Source organism: Marmota monax, unplaced genomic scaffold (assembly GCF_021218885.2).
Source record: "Marmota monax isolate L192 unplaced genomic scaffold, Marmota_monax_Labrador192_F-V1.1 WCK01_AAM20220418_F8-fsc00102, whole genome shotgun sequence".
Lineage (NCBI taxonomy): Eukaryota > Metazoa > Chordata > Mammalia > Rodentia > Sciuridae > Marmota > Marmota monax.
Window position 1 is genome coordinate 6,088,611 of NW_026692494.1, and position 13,032 is coordinate 6,101,642.

General features: G+C 58.7%; 1 protein-coding gene and 2 non-coding genes across 4 annotated transcripts; 1 reads left to right on the forward strand and 2 right to left on the reverse strand.

Annotated features, from left to right (window-relative positions):
* Nucleotides 1-525: 525 nt before the first annotated feature.
* Ndufs7 (NADH:ubiquinone oxidoreductase core subunit S7) lies at nt 526-10,236 on the reverse strand. 2 transcript variants are annotated; one of them, XM_046444337.2, is made up of 8 exons: nt 9,857-10,236; nt 5,414-5,450; nt 4,722-4,790; nt 4,206-4,339; nt 2,944-3,123; nt 2,821-2,867; nt 1,795-1,883; nt 526-687 (listed from the first exon to the last, which is right to left on the reverse strand). In XM_046444337.2, the coding sequence occupies exons 3-8, from the start codon at nt 4,783-4,785 to the stop codon at nt 590-592; spliced, it is 612 nt and encodes a 203-aa protein (XP_046300293.1). In that variant the 5' UTR covers nt 4,786-4,790; nt 5,414-5,450; nt 9,857-10,236; the 3' UTR covers nt 526-589. The 2 variants fall into 2 exon arrangements, with proteins under 2 accessions (XP_046300293.1, XP_046300291.1); XM_046444335.2 differs by having other exon boundaries at nt 4,206-4,323; nt 9,857-10,233.
* Trnan-guu (transfer RNA asparagine (anticodon GUU)) lies at nt 10,207-10,280 on the reverse strand. The gene has a single exon. It is a non-coding gene; the product is annotated as a tRNA-Asn (tRNA).
* Nucleotides 10,281-10,423: 143 nt separating this feature from the next.
* Nucleotides 10,424-10,496, forward strand: Trnaf-gaa (transfer RNA phenylalanine (anticodon GAA)). The gene has a single exon. It is a non-coding gene; the product is annotated as a tRNA-Phe (tRNA).
* The last annotated feature ends 2,536 nt before the right edge of the window (nt 10,497-13,032 follow it).

Sequence of the window (13,032 nt, forward strand, 5' to 3'; positions counted from 1 at the left end):
GAGAACACACACCTCTGAGGAAGGCAGCCTCTGGTGAAGGCCTTCCTGAGGCCACCTGGCTGGAGACTGCACACCCAGGGGTGCTCCAGGGATGGTCCCCAAAGGGGATGCCTGTGCCTGGTGTCTCCAGGGTAAGGGTCAGCTGGTGGGGATGTGGCTCTTTCTCTTCAGCCTCTCAGTGTCCTTACAGGTCCAAACTACTGAGACATGGGCTCAGGAGACAGTGGCCACTTGAGCCACCCAAAAGGCCAGCAGCTGTTTAAACCAAGGGGGCCTGAGAGGGAGAGGGTCAGGGGCCCCAGGCCAGAGCCTCCCAGCAGGGGTCATCTGGGTGATGGGCCAGGCAGTTCACCCCCTGGCACCTTCATCCACAGGGTAGTAAGAGACCCTGCCTGGCAGAGGCCCTACTGAGCAGGCACAGGATACCAGGCTGACCCCCTCCTCAGCTCTGTCCCACACTGTCCATCTGTCTGGGGGCTGCTATCCCTCACCCCAGGGCGCCTCGCACCCCACACTGCACACAGCACGAGGACTGAGGTTTATTCCGTCTTGGGGCAGGGTGCACAGGGCTCCAGTGGCTGCAGAGGTGCTACCTGCGGTACCAGATCTTGAGTCTCGTCTCCCGTTTGATCTTCCTCTGAAGCTGCAGGATGCCGTACAGCAGGGCCTCTGCTGTGGGCGGGCAGCCTGTGGGGGACACGAGCTCAGCTCCCTCCTGTGGCTGACCTCTGGCCAGAGCAGTAAGGCCACTCCAGCCTGCCCTTCCCTCTGCAGTGCAGCCCCACAAAGGTCCACCAAACGCACCCTGCTGGGCCCAGGCAGGTGGGCAGGCCAGGGAGAAGCCCTGAGCAGAGTGGGCCGGGCTGACTCATCTTCCCCTCCTGCTACTCCTTCCTGGACTCTGCAGGCCTGAGACAGGACCCGGGCAGTGCCTGCACTGCCTAGTCTGGCCCTCAGGCACTCCCAAGAGGGGAGAAGCCACTGCCCTCCGGGTACGGGGGCACACATTCACAAACAGGCATGGGACCTGGGGCCAGGGAGCCCAGGGCAGACAGCTTGAGCCAAGAAGAACAGGGGGGTAGTCCCCTGGCACCAGCCTCCAGCATTCCTGACCAGGGACATCCCTTGCTCACTGGAGGCCCAGGCTACAGTGTGAGACAGCCTAGAGCTGGGCATGGTTGTCCCCCATGTCCAGAGGGAGCTTTGCTTCCAGACCTTGATGACTACTGGTTGTCATCAGAACAAATGCCCAGGAAGCCACCACACAGTGCCCATCTGCCACTCACTGGGACTGCCCAAGGAAAGGGACACCGTGGGCCTGCATGTGAAACAGGACGTCCAGGTCAGCATGATGTCAGCCAGCCAGCGCTCAGTAGGCCCTGAGCCCTCAGGGGACACACACACCGAGGAAGCACTGGTGTCGCTCCTGGCATTCGGAGTGAACTGAGGGCCCTGCACTTTCTGGTTCCTTGGTGCTGGGACAGAACTCAGGCCTCACGAGTGCCAAACAAGCGCAGCACCACTGGGCCACACCAGCCTGCCCTGCACACTTTATTTGCTAAGTATGGCCACCTGGCCACCCCTGGATCTGAGGGGGTCTTACGGGCCTTCCTGTGAGGACCAGGAATGTTCCTTGGCCTCCAGGAACATTTTCCCATTTCTGTAACTATACATGGCTCCATGTGGTCCCAGCATGGGCCAGTCCAGTGTCTGGACTACTTCCCTGCAGGAGTCCCTTCGCTGACCAGGGGCTGGGCTACCTTGGACCAGTCTGTCTCTGGAGCATGTCCTCACCTGGCACATAAATGTCCACGGGCACGATGCGGTCACAGCCTCTCACCACGGAGTAGGAGTAGTGGTAGTAGCCGCCTCCGTTGGCACAGCTGGGGGAGGGGCAACTCTGCACAGGGCTGCGGGCAGCACCCACCTCCCCCCACCAGCTGACGGCAGCCTCCAGGGGCCCTCTGCAGCACAGGGGCAGGTGTGCAACAGCCCAGGGCTGCTGACGGCCAATTCCCAAGGGCGGCCAGCGTGGGGTCAGAAGACTGGCAAGAAGTCCCTGGAGGAGCACAGGTCGCCAAGGCCATGCCAAAACCCACAACCTGCTGCCTCCACCCCAGGAAAAGCCAGGAACGCCCCCTGACTCTGGGCCACTGGCCCCAGGGCTGTGGGAACAGGAACAGCCACGCCTGGCGACGGTGACTGGCTAAGTGAGCTCTGGGGTGTATCTCAACTGCTCCGAATGAGGTTACTGGGCTGTCCACATGCTGGGGCGTCCTTGGCCACCAGCAGGAGCGAGCTGACACAGCTGCAGTGTGGACAGACCTGAGCGCCTGATGCTTAATGAGATCAAGACACACAAGGCCACAGCATATGACCAGTGACAGGAGAGTCCAGGACAGGGGAGTCCAGAGACGGGATGTGGACTTGTGGGTGCAGGGCTGGGGGGACGGGGGCTACTCATGGTGATGGGGTCTCCTTTTGGGGTGACAGGATGTTCTGGAACTACAGATTCTCATGCCTCTGTGTAACTACAAGCTACTGAGCTGCCCACTTTAAATGGTCAACTTCATGGTATGCAAATTCTATCTAGAAAAAATTAAAAGCGACTAGACAGCCCTGGTAGGGAGGACCGCGGGCGATGCCCAGGAGTGTGAGTGCCAGGCTACTGTCCCACTGCTCCCAAGTTCAAGAAGCAGAGTGCTAGGGGGGTGCTTGCTGCAGGCTGGGCCGCTGGGGAGGTGTGGCCTGCCTATGCTCCCCCGCCCCCAGAAATGAGACCAGAGGGGCAGGGAGGGGGCTGCAGCCATCGGCACTCACCTCCCCATGGACACCACGTAGCGGGGCTCTGGCATCTGGTCATACACCTGAAAGAGACGTACGTCTGTGGTCTGTGTGGCCCCTGGCAGGCCCCTGGCTGGCCGGGCAGGGGACAAGGCATACCTTGCGGAGTGCTGGGGCCATCTTGTTGGTGAGCGTGCCAGCCACGATCATCACGTCAGCCTGGCGGGGGCTGGCGCGGAAGACAACACCAAAGCGGTCCATGTCGTAGCGGGGTGCAGCCATGTGCATCATCTCCACGGCGCAGCAGGCTAGGCCAAAGGTCATGGGCCACAGAGAGCTCTGGGGGGCGGGGGGCAGGGTCACACGCAGCCCATCATGGAGTCCACAGAGGAAATGTCTCGGTTGCTAGCCCCACTTGAGAGACTACCCTGGTTCCCATCCCAAGAGCAGTGGCCAGGAGGAAGGGCTGCCCCTCACACCAAGTGAGCTCCGGGCCGGGGCCCTCTCAGAGCGCACTTGCTGCCAGACACATCAGAGGAACTGCCCATGGGTCAGCCCATCCAGCCCAGGACATCCTGCAGGCACCAGCCATGGGCCTAGTGGTCCTAGCAGCCTGTGAGAACACAGGTCTGAATCTCCAGGCCTGCTCAAGTTCTAAGCCTGTCCCACACGTCCCCAGGATCTGCAGCCCAGCAGCTCCTGCACAGCCTGGCTGACCCCCCAGGAGCCATCCTTGAGCCCTTGGCCTGGCCATTTCCTCAAACTGTTGGCTTTGTTCCGCTGTGGCTCTTGCTGGCCCCCCACCTGGGTAGGAGACCTCAAAGTGTCCCCATGCCCAGCAGATGTGTTAACAAAGGTGGCCAGGTCCAAACTACAGAGCATGGATGGCCATGTCCACCTGGCTGGCCTCTGTGGCTGGACAGATCCTGAGCCCCCAGATTTCTGTGCTAATGTGAGACCCTGCAGAGGGCACCTGCATCTTGAAAGCTGCAGCCCTGGCAGGATGCTCACAGGCACACGCCAGTGGGCGACAGTCAGCCTTGGGGTGGATCAGGGCTGATCTGGACACTGAGTAGACTTCCTGGTCCTGACCTGCACACAGCAGGGGAAAAGGACCTACTGCTCTCAGTATGTGTGCCTTTTCTCATTTGCAAAACTCCTCTGGGGGCTGAGATGTAGCCCAGCTGGTCGAGGGCTGCCCCGCAGGCACCAGGCCGGTTCAACCCCCAGCACCACCCACACAGCTCTGTCAAGAGACCCCAGGAAGGCAGAGGCCCAGGGAACAGGGAAGGGCGGGGTGGAAGTGAGGAGGGTGGGTTCAAGGACAGCTGGGACACAGGCGTGCACTCGTGTCCACCGTGTGCAGTGCTGTGTGAGTGTGCAGCTGGGGGGGGGGGGTTTGGAGTGCAATGGGGACTCACTCGGCGGGCCCAGTTGATAAGGTCATCCAGCTTGGTCACCACAAACTCGCCGCGGCTCCTGGGAAGCTCGGTGGGTTTAGGAACCATGGCTCTGGCCTTGGACACAGCAGGCTGGGTGCTGAGCACAGGACACACTGGCATGAGAAGGCATCAGCCTGGCAGAGCCCCCGGGAGGCAGGTGTGGCCACCCTGCACCCCTGCCTGGAGGACCTGGCCCAGAGCAGTCTCTCAGAGGGAAGGACAAAGACAGTCACAGGCACAGTCCTGGGATCACACTGGTTGAAGCCTGAGGCCACAGAATCTAATAAGCAGAGGAACACAAGAAGGCTACCCCGGTGGGCAGTGGGGACATGGAGGTGGGGCTGGGACCCACAGGCCAGGTCCTGGCAGAGCTCTCAGGGCAGGGACACAGAATGAAGCCCAGCAGACACCACCAGTCAGCAGCAGTGCAGGCAGCGGGGGGCAGGCAGGACAAGGAATGTGGGGTATATGACCTCCTCCAGAAGCCAGCCTCACCTGCTGGGGCCCTCTCTGGCCAGGCTCCGATGGACGCCTCGTGCCTGCATGGCTGAACCCACATTGGAGCTGCCCAGGAGAGGAGCGAGGGTCAGTGATCACCTGAGGCCCTACTGGGTGAACCCAGGGCCTGGGCAAGAGTCAACTTCCTGTCCCTGTGGACCTGCCCTTCCCTCGCTACCAGGGACCTCCTGCTCTTGTACCCAGTGGCTTCCCACCCTCTCACTCAGAGCCCTGAATGAGCCTCTGGGGTCCTGTGGCCACCGCCCAGCAGCCTGACGATGACCCAGACTTTTGGAGGGCTTCTTCAAAGACGCACCCAGCTGGTCAACAGGCCCAAATGTTGAAGCAGGGACAGTACTGTGTCATCTGCAGAAGGACGCTCTGAGGACAGGTCCTGTGTCCCTGACCAAGGGATGGACAGCCCCTAGCCCTGCCTGAGTTGCCACAGAACACCTGCGGCAGGCAGCAAGGAGTGCTGAGGGTGCCACACAGGCAGACGAGGGTGAGGGAAGCTCTGGTCCACACAGGGCCCCACACTCCACATGCCAAGGACAGGAAGCAGGTCCTGTCCTGCCCCGACCTGGTGGGTGACCTTCACCAAGGGGCTCCCTTGTTGATGCTGAAGGCCCCTTCCCACTCTGAGGCCCTGCAACAACTCTGTCCAGTAGTCAGGGTGGTCAGGCACTCACCGTAGGCCGAGCATCCGGACACAGAGCGGGCTGAGGGCTGTGGAGAGAGCCACAGGTCACAGACAGTGAGTACCCAGGGCCACTAGCTCAGGTGCCAGGGGCTCAGTAACAGGGTCCAGCCTCAGGCGTCTCCCCCAGGCACTCCCCCACCGCCTTTGCTGTCCTAAATGCCACTCCACAAACGTTGGTGAGCACGGTCGCTCAATACACAGGCAGCTTCATCCCTTCTGAAGACCCCACTGCCCCAGCAGGAAGCCTGGACTCCACACCAAGGCCACCTCCCTGTGACCCGCCTCCTCCCTGCCAACCCCTGCCTCGTCCTCTGCACTCGCCACTCCCTGGGCCTGGACACCCAGCCCCACACTGGCACAGAGCTGGCCCCTTCTCATGGTGCAGGTCTGAGCTGATACCATCAGGGCATCAGGTCTACAACAGCCGCAGGCCCTCTGGACCCTGGAACCCATCCCATCTCTGCCCAGTACTCACGTAGGGTCTGCCTCCCTTGAGACACAGGGACCTCCCTGGATTCCCTAGCACCTAACCTGGCCTTGGCTATGTTGGGCATAGGCATACAGGTGGTGCTCAGCAAGTGTGTCTGAGGCCCCAGCCCCTGGGCTGTGCTGAGGGCTTCAGAGGCTGCCGACCACCACCCAACCTACGGAAACCCACTACCTTTCAGAAACCTGCAGTCCGGCGGGCAGCAAAGGCACCACCCACATCGACCCTTGCAGCCAAGAAGCCCACACAAAGAACAGAGGGGGGACTGCTCCAAACGGAGGCCTCCTTGGAAACCACCCAGAGGGAGAGACCTGAAGCTCCAACAGGCTGTTGTCAGACGGGAGACGCACAGGGTGGGGAAGGGAGCTGGACACACGAGAGGTCCTGATGAACAAATGCATGTGGTGAAATGCAACTGTGTTTGAAGAGAGGTTCTCTACAGAGAGGATTTACAGTGAGGTCACTGGAGTGGGCCCTAATCCACAGGACTGGTGTTCTTAAGAACAGAGAGGCCAGACGGCACCATGGCATATGCCTGTGATCCTAGCAGGTCAGGAAGCTGAGGCAGGAGGATTGCAAATTCAAAGCCAGCCTCAGCAATTTATGGAGGCCCTAAGCAATTTAGCAAGATCCTGTCTCAAAAAACAAAAACAACTAGGATGTAGCTCCGTGGTAAAGTAGCCCTGGGTTCAAGCCCTAGTATCAAAATAAAAAAAAGAGGAGCAGATGACTGAGGCTGAAGAAGAAAGATCGCAAGTTCAAGACCAGCCTCATCAACTTAGTTAAACCCTGTCTCAAATCAATTAAAAAGGGTTCTATCTGCAGTACTGCTTTAAAGCAGGGGGCCTTGGGGGCTGGGACTCAGTGGCAGAGTGCTTGTCTCACATGCACGAGGCACTGGGTTTGATCCTCAGCACCACACAAAAATACATAAATAAAATATAGATATTGTGTCCATCTACAACTGAAACCCCGCCCCCACCCACACACACAAAGAGGAGATGATCAGGACACAGATATGCAAACAGGGACAAACAACCACGTGAGGACACAAGGAGAAGCTACCACACACAAGCCAAGGAGAGACCTCAGAGGAACCAGCCCGCAACACCTTGATCTCAGACTCCCAGGCCCCGGGACGCGGAGGATGAATTTCTGTGGTTTAACCACACCGACTGTGGCAGAAAGAGCAAATTAATTCAGGGAATGGTGGGGAGGGACGGCCTAAGGGAGAGGCTGCTGTCCAGGCTATGGGCAGCTTCCTGCATCCAAGGTCTAGGGCCGGAGTCCGCAGCCCCAACCCCTGCAATCCCCACAGGTTCTCCCTCCTGGCTCCGGCCTGTCCAGGTGGCTGCCTTCTGAGGCGGCGGCAGCTTCAAAAGTCTCTTAAGGACATCACTGTAACCTTGGCAGGCTGAGGCCGGGCATGAAGGTCGGTCCCCAGGCCTCAGTTTCCCGTCTGAGAAGTTAGGGACTTGGGTAAACTCACAGCCAAGTGCGTGCCCTGGGGTGCCTCTGGCCCAGGCTCACTCCGTGACTAGTGATCACTGTTACTATTACCATTGCCACTTACTGCTCTCACTGTCCCTGTTACTCTCTCTGTCCCTGTTACTCTCTCTGTCCCTGTTACTCTCTCTGGCCCTGTTACTGTCCCTGTTACTCTCTCTGTCCCTGTTACTGTCCCTGTTACTCTCTCTGGCCCTGTTACTGTCCCTGTTACTCTCTCTGGTCCTGTTACTCTCTCTGTCCCTGTTACTCTCTCTGCCCCTGTTACTGTCCCTGTTACTCTCTCTGGCCCTGTTACTCTCTCTGCCCCTGTTACTTTCTCTGTCCCTGTTACTGTCATTGTTACTCTCTCTGTCCCTGTTACTCTCTCTATCCCTGTTACTCTCTCTGTCCCTGTTACTCTCTCTGTCCCTGTTACTCTCTCTGCCCCTGTTACTGTCCCTGTTACTCTCTCTGTCCCTGTTACTGTCCCTGTTACTCTCTCTATCCCTGTTACTCTCTCTGCCCCTGTTACTGTCCCTGTTACTCTCTCTGGCCCTGTTACTCTCTCTGTCCCTGTTACTCTCTCTATCCCTGTTACTCTCTCTGGCCCTGTTACTGTCCCTGTTACTCTCTCTGGCCCTGTTACTCTCTCTGCCCCTGTTACTGTCCCTGTTACTCTCTCTGTCCCTGTTACTCTCTCTGCCCCTGTTACTTTCTCTGTCCCTGTTACTGTCATTGTTACTCTCTCTGTCCCTGTTACTCTCTCTATCCCTGTTACTCTCTCTGGCCCTGTTACTGTCCCTGTTACTCTCTCTGGCCCTGTTACTGTCCCTGTTACTCTCTCTGTCCCTGTTACTCTCTCTGTCCCTGTTACTCTCTCTGTCCCTGTTACTCTCTCTATCCCTGTTACTCTCTCTGGCCCTGTTACTCTCTCTGCCCCTGTTACTGTCCCTGTTACTCTCTCTGTCCCTGTTACTCTCTCTGTCCCTGTTACTCTCTCTATCCCTGTTACTCTCTCTGGCCCTGTTACTGTCCCTGTTACTCTCTCTGTCCCTGTTACTCTCTCTGTCCCTGTTACTCTCTCTGGCCCTGTTACTGTCCCTGTTACTCTCTCTGTCCCTGTTACTCTCTCTGCCCCTGTTACTCTCTCTGCCCCTGTTACTCTCTCTGCCCCTGTTACTGTCCCTGTTACTCTCTCTGGCCCTGTTACTTTCTCTGCCCCTGTTACTGTCCCTGTTACTCTCTCTGTCCCTGTTACTCTCTCTGCCCCTGTTACTCTCTCTATCCCTGTTACTCTCTCTGCCCCTGTTACTGTCCCTGTTACTCTCTCTGGCCCTGTTACTCTCTCTGTCCCTGTTACTCTCTCTATCCCTGTTACTCTCTCTGGCCCTGTTACTGTCCCTGTTACTCTCTCTGGCCCTGTTACTCTCTCTGCCCCTGTTACTGTCCCTGTTACTCTCTCTGTCCCTGTTACTCTCTCTGCCCCTGTTACTTTCTCTGTCCCTGTTACTGTCATTGTTACTCTCTCTGTCCCTGTTACTCTCTCTATCCCTGTTACTCTCTCTGGCCCTGTTACTGTCCCTGTTACTCTCTCTGTCCCTGTTACTCTCTCTGTCCCTGTTACTCTCTCTGTCCCTGTTACTCTCTCTGTCCCTGTTACTCTCTCTATCCCTGTTTCTCTGGCCCTGTTACTCTCTCTGCCCCTGTTACTGTCCCTGTTACTCTCTCTGTCCCTGTTACTCTCTCTGTCCCTGTTACTCTCTCTATCCCTGTTACTCTCTCTGGCCCTGTTACTGTCCCTGTTACTCTCTCTGTCCCTGTTACTCTCTCTGGCCCTGTTACTCTCTCTGGCCCTGTTACTGTCCCTGTTACTCTCTCTGTCCCTGTTACTCTCTCTGCCCCTGTTACTCTCTCTGCCCCTGTTACTCTCTCTGCCCCTGTTACTGTCCCTGTTACTCTCTCTGGCCCTGTTACTTTCTCTGCCCCTGTTACTGTCCCTGTTACTCTCTCTGTCCCTGTTACTCTCTCTGCCCCTGTTACTCTCTCTGGCCCTGTTACTCTCTCTGTCCCTGTTACTGCCCCTGTTACTATTTTCTGGCGACGGAGTCTCTCCACGTTTCCCGGACTGGCCTCCCACCCCGGGCTCGGGGAATCCTCCCGCCTCGGCCTCCTCCCACCACACCGGGCAGGGCCGGACTCGTAACCAAGGGTGAGCACTCAAGAGAACCGCGAACGCGCGGACACTCGGCCAGTCGCCGCTCGGCGGTCGCAGGGTCTCCCTGGGAATTGGCCTGCCGTCCTATTCCGCGCCCCGGCAGCAGAGCGCGGCGCGCCGGCCCGCACTGCGGCCTGAACAGGGCGACCCTCGCCCTCTGCCCGGGCCTCGGCCTCGCCGACCGCGCCCCACCCGGCCCGGCGCCCCCACCCGGCCCAGCCCGGCGCCCACCGCGCGCTCACCCGCTGGCGCCGCCATCTTGGCCTCGGCCTTCAGACAACCTTTGCGGTTCGTCCTCCTCAGCGTTCCGGGTCCCCTGGGCCATGAACAAAAAGCCTCCGCGTGCGGGCGGAAACCGGAACCCCGTCCGGGTCGTTCCGCTGCGCCTCCTCCGGCTTGCTCGTGCCAGCACCGCGCGCTTCAGGAGGATGGCGCCGGGCTCGGGCCCTTCGGGGCGCTGCGCTTTCCCTGCTTGCTCGTGCCAACACCGGGGGCTTCAGGAGGATGGCTCCGGGTCAGGGGCCTTCGGGGCGAGGGTGACAAAAGGAAATGCGACGCCTTTGTACCCTTGGAAACAAAACATCACCCTGCGCGTCCCTGGGTGGGCTCGAACCACCAACCTTTCGGTTAACAGCCGAACGCGCTAACCGATTGCGCCACAGAGACAGCGCTGCCGCCTGGCGCCCAGTGGCATCCTACGAGGCATGCGCGCTCTGCGCACGGCGACAGCGGCAGCAGCGGCAGCAGCAGCGACGGCAGCGGCAGCGGCGCGGGGCGGAGTTCCGGCAAGGAGAGGCGCCTCGCGCTCTGCCGAAATAGCTCAGTTGGGAGAGCGTTAGACTGAAGATCTAAAGGTCCCTGGTTCGATCCCGGGTTTCGGCAGAAGTTTTGGCACCCAACCCCGGACTCTCGGTTTGCTCCCCGGCACGTCACCCCGTTGTGCAGCCCGGGATCCAGGAAGTTGGCGCTGACTCCACCAGCGACCACCAGTTCTCCCACTACCCGCTACTTCTATTGCTCCCCAAACTTTCCTTTACCTACCTTCTTCAGTATTTTAGATTTTTTTTTTTTAAAAATTGGCAGTGCTGGGACGGGACTGTGGCTCAGCCCTGGGTTCACCCTCAGCACCACATAAAAACAAAGGTGTTGTGTCCGACTACAACTAAAAAACACGTTTTTAAAAAATTGGCAGTGCTGTAAATCCACCCAACACTTTCCACTCGTGTAGGGCTACAGTCAGTACAGATTAAAAAACAGATAACCAGACTCGAGTTTGCAAAACGCCTCCCACTGCACATCATTTGCTGCACACAAATCCTGCTGGATCCCTGTTCCACCTTTTCCGCCCCTTTCCCTAATGGAAGACTGGGGCTCCAGCAGGCCGGCCGCCTACTGAGGACCAGGCAGGAACTGATTGAGTTCTGAGGTGCTGGGGCCCCAGTGCTAAGCAGACCCTCCTGGTCCCTGGGGATGAGAGGCAAGGGCAGGTGCATTGGCAGGGCAGGGGCTGCCACCCAGGCCTGGCATCCAGGCTGAGGTGGGGGAAAAGGACAGGTAGGCTTGACCAGAATCTGCAACACTGGCTGGAACAAAAGCCTCTTCCTCTCTTGTACACAGGCAGTGCTGTTATAAAAGTTGTATCTGAAACTTTTAGAATAATTTCAGAGTCATACAAGTTATGGTGATAATTCAGAGATCCTCTGAAGGCCATACCCAGCTCTTTGATTCTGGTTTGTGTTAATGCAGAAGTTTGTCACAATTGATGAACCAACGGGGACATGTTCATTTCTGAAGAGTGTACTACTGGACTTGCTCCTTTGTTCCCAAGCCCCTACTAGGTTGGCATGTCACCAAAGAGAAACTTACTCCCCGGTAAGTTTGGAGGCAAACTTTGACCACGACCAGGGCTGGTCACAGAAGCCCTGGATGGCATTTGATGGATTTGTAAGAGGAGGAGAGCTGGATGCTCTCCTCTGGATGACACCTGTTATCCCAGAGACCAGAGGTTGAGGCAGGATCACAGGGTTGAGACCAGCCTCAGCGACTCACAAGATCCTGTCTTCAAAAAAGACTGGGGTTGAACTCAGTCGTAAAGCACCCCGAGTTTCCACCCCAGTACCAAAAGTTAAAAATGGGGGCCTGGGTGCAGCCCAGGGGGACAGGTGCAGGAGCAAGGCTGGCTGCTCCCCAGGACCACAGAAGTAAAGGAAGAAGAGCCTCCCTGACTCCCCAGGGCCACCCTCCAGGCAGGCCCACCAGGAAGGGTCTTCAGTGTGCAGGTCACCGAGGCTCAGGAACGGGCATCGTGGCACCCACTGCCACCTTTATGATCATCATGGGATGCCCTGTGAGGCTGAGGCTGCAGGGGCAGGGGAAGGGACACAGACATGGGTTTGAGGGCTCTCTGGGAGGCTCACTGTCCACCACCCAGGCTCTGCCTCTGTAGGATGTCACTGTCTCCCAGACTATCTGCTGGGACCCAGGGTGTGTGACCGCCACGGCCAGGACGGGTGCTGCCCTCCCCACCAGGTCGTCTTGCAGGGAGCAGGCAGCCATGCTGGAAGGAAGGGAGCATCTGAGAGGGCCAGAGTGTGGAAGGGGTACCTCAGAGCCCCTTCAGATGACAGAGCCCTAAAAGTGGCCCCGGAACCACCCAGGAGGTGGTCCCTGAAGAAGTTATCCCCACCACAGTGTGCTGCCACCTGTTTTGCACCGTGCAAGACACTCAAGTGGGGTCTGCACGTGCAGCCAACCTGTGAATGGGCTCAGGTGGACGGGGCTGGCTCTGACACCTGTGCCTGAGGGAAGGCTCCTCAGGTGGCCGGCCCAGGGAGCAGGCCTGTGGTCACAGTGCAGGGGCTGGAAACAGGGTTGAGGAGGAAGAGGCGGACCTGGTGGATGGGAAGTCATTAAAGCCCAAAGGTTTGTCCAAGGCTATGTCCCAAGGAACCCCAGGCTGTCTGGGGACACCTGAGCTGTCACATCTGGCCTGGAGGAGCTGGAGGCCCGGGATGCTGCTCAGCAGCCCAGAGAAACACCTGACCCCCGAATCAGCAGAGGGTCAACCTGAGCATGGGGAAGTGTGGTGTGTCAGGGCTGTTGGGCACACGCGGGAAGGACTCTGCAGAAGCCAGCCTCTCAGGGCACGCTCCTGCAGTGGCCACCAGGTGGGGTGGTGGCCATGCTGGACCCCGGGGACAGCCATTCCCAGCTCTTGGAGGTTGCTGTGGGGTGCACACAAGCAGAGGACCTCAGGGGTGGCCACTGCCAGGGCTTGCCCCTCCTCCCACACAGGCTGTGGCACGTGGGAACAGCTCCTCTCTGGTGCTGGCTTCTCCAGCACAACACCCAGGGCCGCCCAGCAAATGCCAGAGCTGGGAGGGGAGGAGAGGAACAGAATAGAACCAGACCCAACACG

Excerpts from the sequence above, each read along its gene's own strand:
- Ndufs7 (XM_046444335.2), bottom strand. Across the intron at positions 4,324-4,721 it reads GCCAGAGAGGGCCCCAGCAG|CACCCAGCCTGCTGTGTCCA; the intron begins GTGAGGCTGGCT and ends TCCTGTGCTCAG. Across the intron at positions 1,884-2,820 it reads TACGTGGTGTCCATGGGGAG|CTGTGCCAACGGAGGCGGCT; the intron begins GTGAGTGCCGAT and ends CCCCTCCCCCAG.